This window comes from Sturnus vulgaris, chromosome 3 (assembly GCF_052056855.1).
Source record: "Sturnus vulgaris isolate bStuVul1 chromosome 3, bStuVul1.hap1, whole genome shotgun sequence".
Taxonomy (NCBI): Eukaryota; Metazoa; Chordata; class Aves; order Passeriformes; family Sturnidae; genus Sturnus; species Sturnus vulgaris.
In genome coordinates this window covers 8439061-8460876 of record NC_142245.1, presented here as the reverse complement: position 1 = coordinate 8460876, position 21816 = coordinate 8439061, and the positions used below count along the sequence as shown (strand labels likewise).

The window sequence follows — 21816 nt, the reverse complement described above, 5'->3', positions numbered from 1 at the left end:
ACTCTTCTGGTGTATTCATTCCTGCATCTTTTCATGTGTCTGCCTGCTAGATTTCCTCACAAGGGAAGCAGGAGAGCCTTACTGTGATAAACATCCAGCATCACTCCACCTTCCATTTTAATTATTTCTTACTGGCCAGAGTGGCAAAGTACGTAATTGGTCACAGTGTAACACAAAGCTGAAGGTTTTAGTCCTGGTCTTCCCACTCCACTGAACAGCTGCAACTCAGTAATTCTACCGAGGCAAAAATCTGGCTCAAACTGAGCTATTTCAAATTAAAGAAGTAAGAAACCACAGCACAGCAGCATTTCACAGCAGACTCCAGTTTTTTCCACAGGTATCTGTTTGTCCTTTGAACATGTATAAACTTGCCTCTTGATGTGGATACTACACTTTTGAAACAACACTTGGCCTGCACAGTGAGCTCAGGGCATTTCTAATTAGAGCTGCTGCACCAGCATCATGTGTTTTAAAATACTGTTGTAATAAGTCCTGCAGCTGCAGATTGAATATTTCATAAAGGCAGGCATGACCTTGCAAGACAGAGTTTGAGGGGGAAATTTGCTCTTAATTGAGTTCTGTAATGAAGAATTTCAGGGGGAAGAGGACAAGCCTGCAAGCTGGATTTGATCCTTCAGTCCTGTCCTCCACTGTGAATGGGAACAATTCAGCATTCAGGAAAGGAATCCCTTGTTTTTAAGCAACATCTTTATAGCAAGAATTCCTCTAGACTTTCTCCAGTCTTAAGCACCACATCATAGATTCTGGTTCCATGATGAACTCAATCTACAGAAGAAATATAGAAATTTTACATTTCAAAGACAGCAGGCTGGGGAGTTCAAAATTATCATTTGTACTATGACACTAACTATAAAAGCTGAAACTAAGGTGCAGTGGCGCAAGTAGCCAGCATGTACCCCTAATAACAAGGTCCTGCTTTAAATAATTGAAAATGTAGTAAATAAGCTCTTTGGAGCTTCTGAGAGTCATCACACTCTTTCTTCTTACTACTTGATGAGAACTTGAGCTGAGTTTGTTTTGTCTGGAAACACAGCAAAGAGCCTAAAGCCAACAGATTATGGAATAAAAGTAAGTAGGGAGCCAAACCCACATCACAACAGAGTGATATTGTAGGTTGTGGTGGTGTTGCACTAACATCCCCAAAAGCATAACCCCCGTTGTTGGAAGCTAAAGGCCCTGAACCAGAACTCCGCTGTTCTTAGGCACTGAGACTTATGGGATTCCCAGTCATTCTCACAACCTCTCACTCTTGCAGGGTGAAGCTGGTCTGGGCAAAAAGAACAAAGGGAAAGCAGTGGTACTGACCTGAGAACACAACACCCTCACATTCATACGTACTTTTGTATTCAGCAAAGCTTCAAAGCAGAGAGAGATTGTTCTTGTTTAGAAATCCACATTTAGACATCCAAATGTATATCAAAGAATCCAAATATCTAGCCTCAATTTAGGGTGCTGCTGCCACTCCCATTTAAATTCCACAGAAACGGTGGCATATTCACACTGTTGAAATTAGGCATTTATGTAATTGTCCAAACAGGAATTGAAAGACTATAAACAAAAGCCTTAACCCTGAGATCAGTTTGTTTACTAAACAATAGTCCTCTCTGCCTTGTGGCTTATATTTTCCTAAATGATCAAATTACAAGTGTTATCCTCCATCACTCACTCAGGATTCAGGCTTGAGCTAATTGCAAAAGATAATTATTAATAATAATTACAAAATAATTAATAATAATAATAATTGCAAAAGCAATTATTACAGGGACCTGTCACCAGTGTGCAACAGCAAAATCAATTCTGCCTTTGCACAGCTGATACAGATTAGAGGTAAATTTTTAAATATCAAGCCATCTTTGGATTCTGCAAAAAAGAGAGAAAGCACTGGAACTGCCAACCTTTCAGCAAGAGTTACACAGACTGCAGGTAAAGCATTTGGTGTGGTACCCAGGGAACACAAACAGCCTAACGATCTCGAGGAGCTCAGACCCACAAAGCGACATCTGGGAGAGCTTACATCTCTGTAAAGAATCAAATTTTAAAACTTTTGTGCACCTTGATTTAGCAAAACAATGAGACTCTAGTGGTAATCAGTAGAGAAGGACAGACACATTCAGCAAGCACATTGCTCCTTCCTATGAACAGCCTTCTGGGGGAACCCACCAAGAGAGGAGACGTGAAGCCTCTCTAACTAGTTTGGATTGTACAAGTAATACTTAGACAGTAGCAATTACTGCATGAAAGATCAGCTTGCCTATCTATGCAAAGATGAGACCAAGGCTGAAGCCCAATCAAGGATTTTAGTGAGAATCTGGCTCAAAATCCACCATGAAAATCTTGAACACTTTTGCAACACAAACAGTAAAACTTGTTTAATAGCTATGCCAGCTTCCAGACTTTCCCAGAATGCTCAACAGAACTACGAATCAGCAAAATAAAACAAACTAGGGAGTGGCTCTAACAAAATGCCAATTACAGCAAGAAGAAATTCAATCTGCAGGAGCAAGTAACAGCCCTCTCTTCTTCTTCTTCTTCTTCTTCTTCTTCTTCTTCTTCTTCTTCTTCTTTTCCATTCTTTTTTTTTCCTGCTGTCTTCATGCTTGAGACTAAAATAGCCAATATATATTTAATACATGGAACCCCTGCAGTGATATGTACTTGATAATACTTGACATAAGGGCCTGGGCTCAGTCTCATCAGCAACAATAATTGTTTACCAGACACAAAAATCCCATAGGTGTGAGATGAAAACCTGCACAAGTGACACAGACAAAAAAAAACACTGTCCTGGTGTAGCACAAGGCAGAAGCACAACTGTGAAATTACTCTGGCAGACATTGGCACAGGTAATAACATGATCTTTTCAATCACACGTTAGGGTCTTCATGGAATCTGTAATTTGTTAAAACTCCCAATCTGCCACTTCATTCTGAGAACGTGAAGAGGAAGCAAGCCTGTACTCTGCCTGCCTGCACATAGCTTGGCTCAGCAGCATTTTTCATATCTTTTCCAGCATTTCTGCTAAAATACCAGGAAGGCATAAAGGAGAAAGCAAGGAGAAGAGCAATTTCTGTTGCTCACACACATCAGGAGACAGCAGCACAGGCATGTCAGGGAAAATAGCTTTTGTGAAATTCCACACCAACACCTTCAGAAATACAGCAATTGTGATTCAGATGCAAAGGTGAACCACTGGAACTATTCGAATGAACCCTGCATTGCTGAAATGCCAATTGTGCAAAACTAGTGATATTTCATTTTGATAGAATATACTGCATCTGGTGTTTATGGCTTTGTGTTGTTGCCAGAGAGCCCCAGGAGCTTTGGTCTGGGAGCCAGGCTCGTGTCTACCAAGTTAGTTGCACTGCTGTGGATACAGAAAGATCCAGTATTTCTCTGATTTAAAGCTTTTGGGCAGATTTTTCAGAGACTTTTATTTATAGCTAGCACATGTGGAGAGAAATAAAACAGTCATTTAAAATGCTGTGCCACTGTGAGCCTATTTCTTCCAGTTTCATATTTCAGTATCTTATTTTGAAGCACAGAGAATTCAAAATCTGGTTATTTCTACATAAACATCCATTTGGGGATAGACAGAGATTCAGTAAGGGAATGGCTCTCCATTAAGAAAAAAAAGAAAAGATAAAAAGTAAAGCTTTTGTCACAAAAGCTGGAAACATGACACTATTTATGCAGATGGTCATGGTGTCTGTTACAGCTATGTAACAATTCAGTGTTTTTCCTTCTCCTATTCCTTATGGCACAGATTCTTGCCCTTCTGTTACAGAAAGCGCTGATGTGTCAATGGAGATGCCCCAGGTATTCTGAAGTTTTCAAGTTTTAAGGTTTTCTTCTGCTTGAAGAGGTGATCTCCATCCCTCCCTAGAGCAAATCAAAAGAATACTGATCTTTAAACTGCAGAAAGATAAAAAATTAAAAATGGGAGGCTGTAGTCTAACAAAAATCAAACAGAACTAGTAAAAAAACCGAGTTTCTCTTCAGGGAATATTTTAAGTGTCTGCACGGGCAAAAATATTAAACAAAAATGTGCATAACTTTATTTTGTGGGGATATGCAGGATGCTGGACCATCTGTTGAAAATGGAAGGCTGCCAAATATCACAGAGTCACACCTTGAGTCTGGAAGCTGAGTCTACATGGCAAATCCATACATTTCTTGTGGTGTCTGCATGCCATCAGCCTTTCCTTTACCTGCTCCTCTGTTTTACACTTTCATGGCTGCTAAGCTGGATTGTTTTGACAAGGGCAGAGCCCAATTCTGCAAAATAGCATTGGCTGCTGCAGAGCTGCTGGCAGGATACCTGGCTGCATGGTTGAAGGTTTACAGAATCGGGGAACATAAGACAAGCAGTATTTGAAGATATGGGTCCCCACTCAAAGCCACTGGCATCAGGAAAAGGCATAATATTGCGTAGTTCAGGAAAAATTCTTCCATCTTTCATTCAGAAAAATAATCAAAAGGAAAATCCTTATAGCTTGAACTTTTTATACGCCACCAAATTACACAATGAAAAACATCCTTGAGACTTCCATGAATATCTGACTTAATCAAAACTCTGACACACTTTTAATTCATATAAGCGTGTTTCTTGTGTCTAGGTAGTTGAGAGTATGGGATGAGAGTTTCCCTAACTTGAAGAGTGGTTAATCAGGTCAGGACCAAGGCAACAACAGTAAAACAAAATTTCTGACAATCTCATTAAAATCTCGTACAGATTCCTCACCTTGCCCCTGTCTATAGCAGAGAACTTTATGAAGATATTGGCTAAACAGCGCAAAAGTCACCATTACAGTTGTTGAGCCCAAAAGGAAATTATTTCCAGCACCTACTGGCAATTGGCAAAATAACTGATACAGACTGCACTTTTTAAAGTTCAGAAACCCATCCGTTAATGCCGGCTTTGATAAAGTTTCCTCAAATACAAAAATGATCATTAAATTCTTCCATAATTTCAATTGTTTTTTAATGCCAATTCCTGCTGGCATGTTTGGAGAAGTCCTTAGGAAAGTATCTGTTGTCAATATCACGCCATTCATCAGCTCAAAAGCCAAATGGATTTCTCAGAATTCCTGCTTGTTTAGTCATCTCTCTCTGTAATTGTCCCAGTGGGATAGGATGGAATTAAATTTAAACTAGGCTTTAAACTATTTAGTTGGAGATAACTGAGTTTGGAAAGTCATACTGGAGCATGATCACCGCGGGAAGAAGCTGAACATGATGTGAGATGGGGAGCAGGAGAAGTGAGCTGACATGTCTGGCCCAATGAAGGTGTTCCGGCCCATGGCAAGGGGCTTGGAACACTGCGGTCTTTTAAATCCCCTTCCCACGCTAACCATCCTATAATTCTATGTCACATTAGGTGCAGAAAATTTCTCATAGGAAAAGGCACAAGCTGCTCTCTTTCATTCTGGTTCCACAGAAAAGAATTGCTGCACGCCTAAGAATAGCATCATTTTTCTACTCGAAAGAATCAGGCTCTAAGGTGATTGAAAAACCTAGCGAACAAATTACCTCATTTCTAGGGGGCCTACATTTTCCAAATAAAAGAAGCACAAGGAGAAGTTGGGTTTACATTATTAATTTACTGTGATTCCATGAAACCTCATGTAAGGGACAAAGTTGACTCAGCTAGAATGGCTGTGTTAGTCTCACCCCAGCTTTTAACTTCAGAGTAGCACACATAGATTTCCTTGAGGAAAAAGTATTTCCTGGTTCTGTTACACCTGTATCTCTCGTAAAATGAGTCATTCATATCCACTGTGTCAACACAGAATTATTTTCACTCCCCCCTCTTCCCCCCCACCGGCCGTCATCGAGGACCATCATTCTCCCGGATTTATCTAGATGGAAGCACGGCGGCTCTACAGCAGCTTTCCTCGGGCCAGCATTCCAGTTAGCTTCTCAGAAAACCACACCCTGCCCTCGCAGAGTAGAAGAAAATTAATCCTTCTGACTAATCCGAAACGAAGGAAAGCGGTGCCAGCGGCAGCTCCGCGCACCCGTACACTGCGGCGGGACGGCGCTCGATGCGGAACGCGCTCCCTTCTGCTAAAGCCGCGCCCCGGTGGGCTCGGGGTCCGTCCCCGGGGCGGAGGCTCCGCTCCCCCCGCCCCAACCCGAGGATCGCCCCAGCCCTGTCGCGGCTCCTCTCCCCCGCACTTCACATAGCGCGTGCGCGGCCTGGGCGCAATGGCGAAGCCTGTGGGGCCCCCGACGCTGCCCGAGCCCCTGCGGCGGCGGCTCGTCTCCTTCAGCAGCTCCATGTTCAGCGACAGCCACCGCGCCGCGCTCAGCGACGTCCCCCTCGCCCCCCCGGGCTTCCCGGGCTACCGCGCAGGTACGGCGCGGGCCGGGCCCTGTACGGGCCGGGCAGGTGCCGGGGCCAGGCCCGGAGCTCTCCCGCGGGGCTGGGGCCTGCAGGAAGCCGCGCTCGCTGGAGCTGGTTTCGCCGCCGGCTTTCTCTTTATTGAGCCGGCTTGTCGTAATGACCTGTGGCTGCGCCCGTCGTGTCGCCCGTGGAAGTTGCGGGCACGTTTTCTAACCTTTAGCGCGAGTAGCTATGGAAATGCGCACAGTACGCCTACACGGAAAGGCTGTGTTAATTTCAGGCGATAAATCCGTTCTAAGTCTATGAAATTAATAAAAAAAATCTTGTTTCGAGACAGGAGTTCCCACTTCCTTTGTGTAGTAACACTGCTAACGCTTACTGGTTCTTCATGTAATTTATCAAACATTTAACGAATAGCTTCTTTAGTCTTTTTTTCTTCAGCTTCCTGTTTGGAGAATACTCCCATGTTAATACTCAATCCACTGAAACCAGTTGCAAATTATTGGACGTCGGGATTTCAGAAATTTAAGTTTTACACATACGTATCTTGGTGAGTTGCTATAGCAACTGGCCATTGCAATACTGTCTAGCTTTTCCATTAATTTTAGCAATCCCTGCAAATAAGCATTAATTTAATTTATGGATAGAAAAATGAATTAGAATTGGCGCCTATTGCTTAAACATTTGTCCAAACACAGTTTTAGAACTTGATTTGAATTTATAAATAGCAATTGCATGTCAAGGAAACCTTTAACATACCTAAACATTGTGATCACGATTGAAATTAGAATTCTTGGATTCTCTGTTTTTAAGTAAATTTTTCCTTAAGTCTGACCTTGTAGGTCTATTATAAAATTGTAAGTACAGAATTTATTGCCCGCATGTTGGAGTTTGAGACTTGCTTTTCTCTACATTGCATTGTGTGATTGCATTTTGTTCTCTACAGACTTGAACAGATGAGCTTTAGTTTGACACGTATTTGAAACTGTTATCTCATAAGAATCAGACTAATTACTGGTTTCCATCCAAGTGTCTATTTAAGTAAAAGGTTGAAAATGAAGAGCGGGCCATGCAAGCCTACTCTCTAGCAGCTCTCTTTGAGCTAAGCCTCAGTCAGAGACGGTGGAGTAAGCTAAAAGCCACCAGGTAATCAACAATTGGATGCTCAACTTGAATATATGACTAAATGATAAAAATGCTCTGTCCCAGGAACCAAAAGGTGCATTAGTTTCCAGGAAATGATGTAACTTTGGATAGGGTGTGAAGATTTCCTCTGGATAAATAAAAATATTTTTCTTAACATTTAATTTGACTGGGACGAGTCAGATTACTGCCCTGCATGAAGCTAAGATGGAGCAGTATCTTTCTGTCATATTTTCAGCAGGAGTGATAAAAACTTCTTTCTCTCTACAGATTGTGAAATCCTTTCCAGTTTGCCACTGCAGATGTCCCTCTATTTCAATGTTTATTTCTTCCCGCTTTGGTGGCTCATCACAGTTGCCATCCTCTACCTGAAGGTGAGAAGGAAGGAAAAGTGCTGGTTTGTAATGTATATTACATCAAACACAACCTAGTTTGGGATACAGCTCACTGGACTTAGAGGTTTTACATTGATTTGGAAATTCATGGAAGCTGGAGATTCAGGAGTGTTTGTATGCCACTACTGTCAGCTGACAGTAGCACAGAGTATCTTCATTTAATCACAGACAGCATGGCGAAAAGAAACTTTTACTTTCTTCTTCCCCTGCAGTATCCAGTCTTATCAGATTATTACAAGTTCATCCTGGTCACCATCATGATCCTGGTCTCTCTGACAGAGCTCATTCGACTCTACTTGGGATATGTGGGCAATCTCCTGGAGAAAGTAAGTTACCAAGTGTACATAGCAATATCTGCAAGAATTTCTGCTTTTGGGAGTTGAACATTAACTGGCAGGCATTTTATTTAAGAGATTTAAGTTGAGGAGATTGTTATTTTTCCTCAGTTGCACTCTGCATCTTCTATTCTCTTGGCATTGACTTCCACTTAATTTTGTGAATTCCAAGTAGTTTTCCCGCAGAAAGGGCTTTCTCACTCCCTAAAATGGTTTTGTCAGAAAATAGAACTACGCTTAAAAACACAGGATATGAAAATATAAAGCCATCTCACTTTGCCTTTCCTCATTATGTGCTGGCTTTTGAAAAATTAGAAAGAAATGTGTTTTCTTCACAAGATTTTGGATTTTTTCATCCCAGCTGTTGGGTTTTTAATAGGTGATGTCTCCCTATTATAGGTGCCTGAGCTGGCTGGGTTTTGGCTCTTGACTCTCCTCCCGCAGTTGCCTATAATTCTCTTCTTGCTATTTAATGAAGGTCTGAAAATCCACTCTCTGGAGCGAGCCGTGCACATCATCTTTGCCACCTTCCTCTCCTTCCAAGTGCTCACGGCCTTTTTCACCCTGAGAAGGATGGTGAACACTCTGGCCACTCGCTTCCGCCTGACAGAGTTCCACTGCCTGGAGGAGCAGCGCCCCGTGCCTGGTGTTCACAGCCTGGCCACAGGGAGCAGCTCCCGGGGCTGGTAGGGGCCCCGCTGCTGGCCACAGATCATGCCCCGAGGGCTTCAGGAGGTAACAGAACCCGGCCCAATGTTGCCACAATTCTGTTTCCGTTTTGTTGGGTAGTTCTTTGCCTTCTTGCCTGAGAGGTATTAAAAAAATTGATCTCGCTCGAGAGCCAGCATTAAACTTCAGAGACTGGAGCTTCTTTCTTCAAGGAAAATCAAAGCCAATTGCATAACTGATTTGAGTGGACTATTTGTGGACTGCTACTGAGTAGACTTTGAGAGTTTTAAGTGTTACAAAGTTGTGGCATTTAAAAAAACCCAGAAGCCTTTTTCCTCACTGTTTGCACAAAAATCTTTTCTTTAGAATAAATCTTTTCTACACTTTTTTGTGTTGGTACCAGTTTTGTCTGTCTTCCAGATATGCTGCACATATTTAATGTCTGATACCTCAACTAGGGAAAAAACCCAACCCAAAACCAAACAGAAAACAAAAGCCCCAAGAGATCTTGAAGCTCAAAAAGAAGTTAATGAACAAAGACTACACTTTCAGAGATGGTCTTCCAGGTAATTCCAGCACTTAGAAATTCCTTACTACTATACTAGTCATGTAATTTCAAAGGTATTCATGCCACAAAACTCTTATGCTCATCTCCTTTGGCTTAGTTACAGTTCTGTCAAGTCAGAGTGATGGGATTTTCCCAGGCAGAACCAGTAACAAAATTATAGCCATTAAAAAAATAGGTTTGTCACCAAAAGGCAGAACCTGTTTTTCCCAAGCTAAGGCAACACCAAGGTTCTCATTCCTGTTATGCATATTACATTCTAGGCTATCTTCTGCAGTTTTGGTAATGGCTAAAAGTTCACTTTTTCTATCGAGTGATGGAGATCAAGTATTACAATAAATTTTTCATCCGAATCCTTTGAATCCTTTGAGCAGGGCAAAAGTTACCAGTTTTGAAAGCTGGCACAAGCATGCAAACTCCTCGAAGGATTGGAAGGAAGATGAGTCTAACATGAAAAAGGCACATCATGTTTAAAGCTGTTGAATATTTAAAACTTACAGAACCCCAAGTGAAAAGAAGGCACTAGCTTAGGTTTTACCAAAATGGTTAATTTTCCTTTCAGTCCATGAATGAATGGGACAATGAGTTACACTTAAGTTTGCTTATTCATTTTATTGTTATGAAGCATATGTTATCAGAGCACATACCCTTTGTTTTTAAGCAAACTACCAACTTGGATTGCCTTTTGCACAGAAAGAGGGGATTTCTCTAAGAGTCTCTGTGTCTTTTAACAGTTAATATAAAACATTTATAGGCCTGTAAGCAGAGCCTGAGAGGGAGACAGTGAAGTTTAAGCAGAAGTTACATCATTTGAAAAATACTTTTCCAGAATTTGAAAATCCTTGTCAAAACATTCTTAACTGATGCAAGTGGAACATTTTTAAACTAAGTACATGTTTTTTAATAGGTTTTTAACACTAAGTACATGAAATACAATATGAAGCTGGAAAAGTCAACCATACACCAATGCTGGCAACAAGGAACTGGCCTCCATGCTAAGACCATAAGGTATAACTCCAAATCCTTGGTTTTAGTGATAAAGAAATGATGCATCTGGAAGATCAAACTGCCATGCAAGACAACTGTCTGGAGCCAAAGATGTAAGGACACATAGCTGTTTGGGGGCTGGGAGGAGGAGAAGAGGGAAACAGAATTAAGGAAAACACTGTTAGAAGTAGAGTTGTCTAGAAATGCTAATGGTAGAAACCAGCCTGTGAGATGAATCTTCAGCAACATATTTGATAAACAAAAAGATCTCTATCTACACTCTTCTCAGGCTTCCTAATGATCTGCTAGTCTATTTTAATTTCATAATTACCAGTTCTAATTTGACAATTAAACTTCCCTTCAGTTTCCAAATTTCACAAGAACTGGTGAGACATCAAGCAAGCACAAAAAAAATACACAAGTAGAACATGAGAATTTAAGATTCAGCAGAGCAAGTATTCGGGTAGTGAGGGAGGTTGGTGGTTTTCCTCACCTCTAGAGAATAGATGGAAACCAAAATGGAAGGAAGGAACCCAAAACCACGGGAAACACGTGGGAGTTCCCCGAGCAGCATCCAGACAGTTCTGAACACAAGCTGTACAAGAGTGGCTTTCTGCCGCACTGCAATTTGTGCCAAGAACACCCCAAAAAGTATTTTTTGATGCTCTAGATTGCTACCAGCAGCTCCTCTCCCTTCACAGTCAAGGTCTTTGAGTGGCTAAAGCCTAAGAACAGAAATCAGTTTTTTTATTCCATGAAGTTTACTGTCAGGCAAGGCCAACAATCAGTTTTAAGGGAAATTTGTACCAATGCATTTCCTTTAACTGAATAAAAGAAATTAGGAATGAACACATTATCTTAAAATGTTCTATTTTAAGTTACTGATCAATTTGAAGATGAGAAGAGTATTTTGTGATCAAGGGCATAGTTGGCAAATGGTTAATACCTGAACTTGGCCTATGTCCCTTGTCTAAAATAGACTTCATAAAAGGATTTCTCTTTTTTTTAATACTTTCAGGACTTTCAAGAAGGAGAAATTAAATTTAGAAGAGGCTTCAAATGTGTACCTTGCTTAAGCAGATCCAATAAAGCAGACACAAGATAAGACCTAGATTTGATAGAAAACAGACAATTTACAAAAAGAGGGTACAGCATTAACCTTTCCATATCAACAGCTGACTCTTTACAATTGCTGAAAGAATTGCACCCAAAGGAAAGAGATCATACATTTCTCTCTTGCCTTTGTCTCTTATAAACTGAACTGGACTTAGTTTGAAACTTTAAATAGTTGATGAAGCAGGCAGGATTGGCATTATTACATAGTCTGATAAGATGGCCAATAGCCAGGAAAGGCTGCAGAGATAATTTATTTTGAAAAACAAATTTTGTTTTTCCAGGACAAACATCAGATAGCAACAATTTAAAAAAACTTATTCAGTGCTTTAAATAAAGCAAGGATAATAGAAGTTTTGCTATAGGAGGCAGGCAAAGCTGTATGTAAGGGTCAGCTGATAAGAGCAAGAATTTAAACTATAATGGAATAAACAGCTTCAAGAAGTGCAACACTGAGAGAAAATGTGTATGTTGATGATTGTTGCCACCAAAGTTGCTCCTGGGTACGTGAAGGAGAGAATTTACTAAAAGAAAATAAATGTGAAAATTTACTAGCTTGAAATCTTCGAGGATTCAGCAGAAATTTTATTCCCCCAGTTAAGCAGCAGCCTACAGCACACATTTCCACATTGATTAAATACATGCAACTTTTGCAGTTTCTTATGGATAAAAAGCACATTTTCTTCTTCAGATGGTCCAAAGTTTCTAAGTAATGTAGTCCCTGGGAAGCATTTACTGGCAGAAACACTTGAGCACAAGAGAGAAACTGTAGGCAGAAAGGAACAAATCTGGCAGGTAGCTGCAAGAACAGTCGTGCCAAGGCCTGTGGCTTCCCTGATGGATTTGGGCAGTATTGATAACTTCCTTGAGAGCTGCCTTGAACATCCAGTATTAGGGCAGGAGTTCCTGCAGTCTGTGAAATAAGGCACTGTTGTTCTTTAAGGGATAGAAAAGACCCTTCTATATTCACACTGGTAGGCCCCTCTGCTGTTCCCAAGTAAAATAATTGGGAAAAAATGCCTGAACACTCTTTAGTTACCACACTCTGAATGTATTGAAAACAATCAGCTGAATTCATGAAGGTGAGAAGAATATGAGATATGTTCATATGTACATGTTCATAATCACTTGTACTGCTGGAGCTTTGAACAGAGCCTTTCAGTCCATGCAGCCACTGCCTGTGTCAATCCAGAGGGATTCCTACCAGTCAATGTATTTGAGCTCCTGTTTTAATTACAGAAAGGACTTTAACATGGGCATCTCCCTCTATTTGTCTGGCCTTTGACCCCGCAGCTTTTTGCACAGGAAATACAATTTTTTCCACAGGATTAAGACCTGCAAAAGTAAGATACTTGAGTATCTTCTGCAGGATATTAATGTAGAAGTCAACATAATATGTAGCTAAAGCACTCAGATGTATTTGATTTTTTGTTGTTTGCTTTTAAAACACCTCAATTTGAAGCAAATTCTTACGACAACCAGAAATGGAAAAAATCTTCCTTTTATAAAGCAGCTGGGAGTAGTGAACAAGTCTTTGAACACCTTCATTTTGAAAATCCTGGAGGAACCTAAATCTTACTCCTTTTTCTTTTTTTTTTTCTTTTTTTCTTTAATTTCCAATTTATTTATCATGGTTAGCAAAGTATGTATAAAAACATGGGATGGGGAAATATTTTGAAGCTTCTCCTTTTTCCTAAGTAAAACTGCCTTAAAAAATAATTTTAAATTTTCAAACCCTGCCAGGCACTCAGGAGTGGGTGTCAAGGTGATAATAAAAGGACAGTGTCATTTTTTAGGTAAATACTGATAAGGCAGCAGGAAAAGGATGGCAGGCTGGCTGCAGTCAGGGACAGCAAAATGTGACACAATAAAAACTCAGTTATTGAGTTAAGAGCAGCCCTTTGGACACAAAAGACTGAAATGGAGAAAAGCTGTGGGTTGCTTTGTTCTTGAATATGACTTCTTTTTTGTTTTTTTTTTTCTTTTGTGGGAGCATGAAATATTGCAGTGATGATGGAGATTGGATAATGAGAATAAAAACCCAACCAAGGAAAGTTCTCTGAGGCTTTATTTAGGATTCACTGAAAGAGCAATTTTCTTCTAAATATCACCTGCAACAAAGCAACCCAACAGGTGTGAGTAGGGTGGGATACATTTGCCTGTGTTTGCATTTCTCAGTGCAACTTTCAATTAGAGAATGATAGAATCACTGGAAAAGACTGAAAAAGATCTCTGATATCATGGACTCCAGCTGATAACCCAGCACTGCCAGGCCTACCACGAACCCATGTCCCTAGGCACCACATCTGAACAGTGTTTGAACACTCCCAGGGACAGTGACACAACCATTGTCCTGGGCAACATGTTCCACTGCCTAATCACCCTCTCAGTGCAGAGATTTGCCCTAATATACAATCTGAATCTCCTCTGGCATAATTTGAGGCTGTTTCCTCTTGTCCTAGCACTTGTTACCTGGGAAAAGGGACTGACCCTCACCTCTTTCAGGCAAGACCTCTGCCCATTGCCCCACTCAACAAACCATTTGGGCTTGTAAAAGTAAAATAGTAATGTCTTACTCCTCTTCAACTGGGGGTGAGGTCAGGATGTTGTGCAGTGCTTTAAGCCATTTTCCTGCTTTGGTTTTAGTACTGCTGAAATCAGCCATGAAGAGGCCTTGTCCTAGGCCTGAAGGCTGAGGGACCCTTCTTCCCCAAAGCTGAAAGTCTCCAGCCAGTCCTGTTTGCTCCATACATAATATGGAGCTGCCCATTCTGTGCCATCATATCATCATCCTGTACAAGGGACGTCCAGAACACAGATCTTCCCATACTTTCTGGGAATCTCTTCCAGGCTTGTGCAACTCAGCCCTGCAGAAATCCCAGTCCTGTTTGTATGCAGAACAGGCATACACTGCTGGCTCAGTGCTCCAGCAGCCTTGCAATGACAACCCTGTTATTTACCAGCTATTTACTGTACATCATTAACACTCTGTAGGCTTTCTGACATGCAGCTTGTTCCCGCTCTCCCTTCTGCGTGGTTTTGATGGGTTGGACACATAAATGGTTCTTTCTGGGGCCGTGTTCAGAGAGTACTCACAGTTTGTCTGCTGCTGCAGCAGTGGGAGCTGCAAGCTAAGAAAACTGGAGGCACTGGCTTTGTTGGCAGCAGCATGCACATGGATGCTGTTGCCTGGATCCTTTTAGGGGGAAAAATTGGAAATATCTTCTGTGGTGTTTCCAGCCAGCAGAGGGGCAGGGCAGTTTTTCCCCTTGCTAGCAATGTGAGAAATCCCCATTGTAATGTCTAGTGCTTATTATCTTTGATAACTTCCTGCTATCCCACATTTGTTGGCATAATCAAGCACATCTTTACTGCAATATATCTTTCACATGTGCAACCCATCCTTAAGGGAGCCATTTTGGCTGATTGAGTTCAAACTGTAGCATTTATTCAGTCACATGCAGATATTTTTCTCCATCCCTATTCCTCCTTCCACCTCTGAGCAAAGCCAGACCACTGCATTTCCCAACAAGCAGCTGAAAACAACCAAATCCACAATTACAGACCCTCACAGCCAACTGGCACAAGTCACACCAACAAAAAATAAGGGGGGAAATTGAAGTTCAAATGCCCAAAACAAATTAAGGCATGGCTAAGTTGAATAATTTCAAGGGCAGATCTAAAATGCACATACCAGCACAAATATTTTGATGATCTCAGTTAAGACACTCCACCTCTCTCCCTCTTCAGGGCCACAAAGAAAGTAAGGTCACAGCAAAAACATTTTGGACTGAAGTACTCCAGCAGGAGAATGCACCCTTCCTTGGGGTTTTAACTGTTAAAGCCTTATGAAGCAAAAACACTTACAAACAAAACTGGAATGAAATCAGTGTCTGTAGCAGGATTTTTTAAATATTCTCTTTTAAGGCTAACTATGCGAGTGTAACATTATCTTCAGGGTGCTTTTAAGCTTGACACTGAGACTGGAGGAAAGTGCATGACCCTGATGTGTTTCAGCAGAAGGAAAATGGAGCTCTTCTCTGCCGGCAGAGTGTTTTTACTGAGGAGTAGACGGCGATTCACCTCCGGGAGAGTGAAAGCGTAACGGGACGCAAAAGGCGAAGGAAGCCGCAGAGCAGCGGGCTGGTTGTGCGCAACGTTCTGGGTATAAGAAAAGCGTGGCTGCCACTGGCCTTCCCGCTGAATGCACAGTGGGAAGTCGTAAGGAAGCACTTCTACGAGAGCTACTTGTGCTGCCGCCTCTTCGAGTTGCAGCGCTCTGCGGAAACAATTGTGCTTGCCCTTAGGCTTCGAGTGGAGAAGGGGAGGACACAGCGCTTAGGTGAGTTTGATGATTGACTCAGGTGGAGAAAGCACAAAGTGCAGCCCTGCGCTGGCTTTTGGTTCTGGAGCCTTTTGCTATCAGAGCAGCTGCCGAAAGCAGGCAACGGAGCTGCGAGAGTGGAAGTCGTAGACTGCATACCTCTCTGTGAAGGACGCTACAGAGAGGGGTTTGCTTGTGCGCTGGTTCAGAGCAATCTGGAGAACACATACGTTAAGAACACCTAGACCTCTGAAAACCTTTGGAACAGTAAAGGTGGAAGGAGAAGCCTATCAGCATGTTCTGAGCTGTGCAACAGCTGGGCGTTACTTTTTCAAGCAGCAAGAGCAAGCTCATCTGGCTCTGCTTATCAACAAGCTGTTGCCGGACTTTAGCAAGTGGGTACACTGGGCTCTGCACAATCTGCTGCTTTGCGGCCTCGTTCTTTATTATTTGTAACCTACCACGCTTATGCTCTCCCAGAGGTGAATCGTCCTCCGCTTCACGCACAGAACACTGTGCCAGCGGCGAAGCTCTCAGCGAGCTGCTTCTGCCAAAAGACGTTCGGGGGCCATGTACTTAGTTAGAAACGCGTCCCCCATCATTCTGTCTCCCTTGCCATCTGAAGCTGAACGGAAAGCTTCTCCATTACGTCTCGAGCAGAGAAATGTACCAGGACAAGAAGGTTGCCCGGAATTTGCTCCTAAAGCTTGTACAAACTTCTATTGGAGTCACATTCAAAGGGTGGTCCCTTTCCTTTTACAGCCTGCAAAGCACTGCCGGATGGCCGTACTCTTGGTGCAGTCTTTCTCAGCTTGAAATACCACGGCGCACATTTCAGCCTCGCAAGGACTAAAGCTCTGGAGAGGTGTCTTGCACTGAAAACTGTGCTGGGAAAAAACGTATCCTGCATGTCCCCTCGTCGCCCAGATTGCGGTGTTTTGTGAACTACCTTGCACATAAGACGACTAATCCAGCAGGTGCTTCTCTCCTGCCACATTTCGCTGAGCTAGAGCTACATGAAGAATTTGGATTCTGCGAAACAGAGAGCAGCACATGAGTGTACCTAAAGCTTAGGGAGAACCGTGCACCAAACCAAACAGTTCTGTATCATATACGTGCTGAAAAATGGCAAAGCTGAATGCCATTGCTGGGTTTCAGTTCTGTCCGTATCACAGCAGGTGAAGAATGAAGCTGCAAAGAACCGGGCTTGTGTGTGCAGATCCACTGGCAAAGTTCTCTGCACGAGATGTACACGAGAAGCTTTCTGAGAAGATTTGGACGCCAAGAGAGGCTGAATATTTTGATTTATTTGTCAATGCACAACCGAGGACAGATTTTTTTGCCTCCTGTACACGGAATCCTGACATTCTTTGGAAAACTGAAAGCAGGCTTGGAGGTGGGGAAATAGTGTCTAGTGGTGCATGGTGGCAGTGCCTGCTCATTGCCCTGGTCCAAGAGCCCATGCCATGGCTGATGGACACACAAGAATTTGAGGGTCGGGGAGAGCTATAATTACATAGATTTCACACAGTTTAGCTGATGCCATTTGGCACAATAGGTGCTGTGAAGAATACTCATTTATTAAGTTATTTATTACATAATAATTAACAGCTAATCACTTGTGAGTTAAGATGCTCTGGGAACAGACCCAATTCACAGTCTGTGCTGCCTCCTTCCAGGAAATATGACTATCTAGAAAGTGCTCCTCACCTCCTCAAAACTTCCATCCCTGCAGAGCCCCTGCTTGCATGCACAGACATCTGCAGGTGATCACTGTGTGCATAGCAGTAGCTCCAGCAGAGAAATCAAACTCTCAGGTGATATCCACAGGGCAGGCAGGGAGCTGCATCTGAATCCTCTGGGAAGGAGAACAGGCTTTTAGACCAAGCTAGAAGAAAAATGCCATCTCTAGGCCTCATTTCTCTGCTCTGCCTCATTAATTCGAAGCTGTCGCAGATTGTATCTCCACTTAATCAGTCACTCACTTGAGGGAGTATCACTCAGCCAGTCAACAAAATACAGCTAAAATTTTCTGCACTTGAGCTGATATGGCAAAACCCACTTTCTCCAGGGCGATTTGCCCTAGTTTTTGATTATATTGCAGCTTAATGCCATTCAAACCACAGCATGAAGCCACACCCCCACATTTCCACTCTAGTAGCCTGTGCCAGCATTCAAGTAGGGTGTCCTCCTAAATCCACCACTTCACAAGGACATCTGAGCCTCTGGAGATCTCCCTCAGCATGACAATGACCTCAGCAATACCCCAGCCCCTACCAACTGGCAGACTGTCATGGGCAGCCAAGACACACGAGGGATGTCTCAGTGGGCTGTGAGCACCCATATCTCTTTCCCAGCTCTCTTCTTCTGGGAAAGAAAACCAAACACATGTCTAGCATTTCCCTTGACAGAGATTCTCCCCTCCAATCATTTGTTGCTTTCACTACTCAGGTTAAGGTACCAGCCGTGGTCACCACAGGTTGAATGGGATGTCTGCCATTTTTCTTGGCTTTTTTGATAAAGTAGGTGCAAATAGAACGAGGTGTCTCCCACAAAGAACTGCCTCCATAGCTTCTGCCCTAGCTTGATGGTTCATGTCCAAGTGCTCTGGACAGGGCTCTGGGGACAGATGAAGTTTACCCAGCCTGCTTCAAAATTCAGGGTAAAAAACAGTCAGATGAACTTGAAGGATTTGGGGAGAATGTGTTCAACTAGGCTTAGTAAATGTCTTTAAAAAAAAATATATACTGATATACAAATACTGTTCTTGACATGCAGTTCCTTGGGCATGTGTCAATCTCCAAATAAATCCTAGACCCTCTGAAACCTCTGCACAAACCTCAGTCACACAACAATAATGCATGAGAGAACAGATCCTACTGAAAAGAAAATATCATTTGTGGTGGCCTATAAATCATCACTGTCATTTCATATGGCCATGGGCTGTGAGCAAGCAGAGTGCTGCACAGTGAGGTGACAAATTTATTTTGAATGTCAGAAGCAGCAGAGCTTCCAGTCAATCTCTGGATTGGCCAAATTCAGATTTACAGATCCAGCAGATTTCTTATGTTTTATTGTTTATTAATTCATTCCACAGCAGGTGAAAGAGAAGAGCAGATGCCAATACTCTGACCTGCAGCAGAGGGAAGGAAGTTTGGGACAGAGCGCCTGCTCAGCAAGTTCACTGGTGACACAAAGCTGGGAGCAGTGGTCGATACCCCAGAGTGCTGTGAGCCCTTCTGAGGGGACCTTGACAGGCTGAGAGATGGGCAGGGAAGAACCTCCTGGAATTCAACAAGAGCAAATTCAGGGTCCTGCAGCTGGGGAGGAGCAACCCCAGGCACCAGCACAGGCTGGGGGTGACCTGCTGGGCAGCAGCTCTGCAGAGAAGGACCTGGGGGTGCTGGTGGACAACAAGCTGACCATGGGCCAACAGTGCCTTGGGTGACAAGAAGGCCAGTGGGATCCTGGGGTGCTTTAGGAACTGCATTACCGGCAGGTCAGGGAGGTGATCCTGCCCCTCTGCTCAGCCCTGGTGAGGCCAGTCTGGAGTGCTGTGTCCAGTTCTGAGATCCTCAGGACAAGAGAGACAAGGAGCTCCTGGAGGGGGTCCAGCAGAGGGTGAGAAAGATGATGAAGAGACTGGAACACCTCAGTTCTGAGGAAAGGTTGAGGGAGCTGAGGCTGTTCATCCTGGAGAAGAGACACTGAGAGGGAACCTCATCAATGTCTGTCACTGTCTGCAGGGAGGGGTCAGAGCATGGACCAGGCTCTGCTCGGCAGTGCCAGGCAATGGGACAAGAGGACACGGGCAAGAACTGAGGCTCAGGAAGTTCCACCTGAACATGAGGAAGAACTTCTTTCCTGGGCAGTGCCCGAGCACTGGGACACATTGCCCAGAGAGGTTGGAGAGTGTCCCTCACTGGGGACATTCAAGAACCATCTGGACACCATCCTGTGCCATGTGCTCTGCAATGATCCTGCTTGAGCAGGGAGGTTGGACCAGATGACCCACGGTGGTCCTTTCCAACCTGACCCATCCTGGAATTCTGGGACATCAGCCCCTCTCAATTCAACTGAGAGAGCAGGAAAGGAGGGATGAGCTGTTCCTAAAGCCAGCCTGGAGTTCACAAGGCAAAACAGTTTCTTTAGACATAGTGGAAAATAAAAAGCAACACTAATTAGGACTGAAATGGTGAATTTTTATAATAGGGAAAACCCCTGCTAACTACTGCTCACAATGAGCTTGGTCTCTGGCTATGTCCTTCTCTTTCACACACAGATCACACACATACCACCTTAGGTGCTTGCAATAAAAGTCTGACATCTCTCCCAGGCACAGTCATGAGGGGCAGGTGCTGTCACTTCACACCAGCTAAGGAGGGGGCAGCACGCCATCTCCGCCTCCTGCATGCACCCAGAGCCCAGATGGAGCTGCTGCTACCCTGGGTTTGGCTGCAGAAAGCCCTGCCCAGGCACATTGCTCCAGGCTTTCCGCTGTCCTCTGTGCATGAGCATCAGCGGGACATTCTGTCTGGATGAAAAGTTGCAGGGAAGGGTGATCCAATGGGAGGATCATCCATGGATGGGTTACAAAGCAGACTATACCTATACTAAAGGAGCTGGCTTCCAACCGAGGAGCACAGTGTGAGGCGCACCTTTCTTCTGGAAAAGCTGGAAAGAAAGCAGAAGCATCCATCTGTTTATCAGTTGTGTGACTTTGGGATCCAAACCTTACCTAACTGGGAGAGACAAGAGTTAGCAACCTGAAGAGCCCCCAACTCCCTTTTGTGGATTCAAGAAGGGAAAAGGAGACACGGTGACTGACCAAATCCAAGACCAAGATAATGACAGTATTATTTTAGCTTCTGCTGCCTTTCTTTGATCTCCGCAAGGAAACAAGCACACTCTGTGCAAACATATTAATGGTTTCCTTCTCTTTACAATGGAAAATTACACTTGCTTATCTGCCACCTAGGGAGATGTTTGCATTTAATTCTCTGCTATTTACAAAATACTTTGAAAACCATGCATAGAAAATGGTTGGTAAGAGGTGATTGCTCCATCTATGTCAAAGGAAGCAAAGATCGGGATGTCTTTGGGAGATCCGTTTTTCTCTGTTTCAGTACCCAAAACTGGATGGCACTAAACAGCGCTGAAGTGAGCTGCTGTTGGGGAGTGTATGCAGGGAGGCGTCAGCTCTGCCTCACCTATCTCTGCAGGCAGGAGGGCCCCGTCAGCATCAGCTAATTTGGATGAGCCTGTTATGGGAGAACAACACAGCCACTCCTTGCTAGAGTGGCGCAGCAGCTGCCAGTTACCACGCAGGATGCTTGTTGCTGTATCACCTCAGTGCAAACAACGTGCTCTCACCTGGTTCACACAACACTGGCATTTATAGTGCCCCAAACTGTGCTGAATATCACCAATCACGCCTCTGGCGAATCCTCCTCCACACTGCAAATGTTGCTTCTTCACTAATTCAACAGCTGAGATAAAGGAACTGTCCTCTTTTGTTTGTTTGTTTTTGGCTGGTTGATTTTGTTTTTTGCGTGGGGGAGGAGTATGGAAAAGAGTTATCCTAGGGAAAGACCCCAGGTCCCCTTTTGACTTCCTCACCAGTATCGTCACCTGCAGCGAAACACAGGAGAGCCATTTCCAGCCTTTTCTAAGCTGACCCTGCGGAGCAAACCCTGAGCTGCACATATCCATCTGCAATCCGCTCCCTTCAGCCCACACCTCTACCGCACATCCTGCCCAAAGCTGCCGGGAGACCACCCCGGAGCGGCACTGACCGGACCTGCTCTAACCAGGGACCGCCAGCCTCGGCTGTGCCCCACCTCTGGGAGCATCTCCTAGGCAGCTGCAGCCAGCGCCCTTCCTGGGCTTTCGGCGGCAGACAGCTCCCTCCAGTGGGG

At 43.6% G+C, this 21816-nt stretch overlaps 1 protein-coding gene across 5 annotated transcripts; it reads left to right on the top strand.

The window, feature by feature from the left end:
• The first annotated feature begins 6165 nt into the window (after positions 1-6165).
• On the top strand, positions 6166-21748 carry TMEM17 (transmembrane protein 17). 5 transcript variants are annotated; one of them, XR_015802124.1, is made up of 7 exons: positions 6181-6376; positions 7781-7884; positions 8118-8231; positions 9330-9475; positions 10382-10482; positions 16661-17294; positions 18996-21748. XR_015802124.1 is itself a non-coding variant. In XM_088160940.1 (5 exons), the coding sequence occupies exons 1-5, from the start codon at positions 6229-6231 to the stop codon at positions 10401-10403; spliced, it is 534 nt and encodes a 177-aa protein (XP_088017066.1). In that variant the 5' UTR covers positions 6181-6228; the 3' UTR covers positions 10404-12024. The 5 variants fall into 5 exon arrangements, 2 of the variants coding, with proteins under 2 accessions (XP_014748107.2, XP_088017066.1); XR_015802125.1 differs by lacking the exon at positions 16661-17294 and having other exon boundaries at positions 18996-21746; XR_015802123.1 differs by lacking the exon at positions 18996-21748 and having other exon boundaries at positions 16661-18099.
• Positions 21749-21816: the final 68 nt, after the last annotated feature.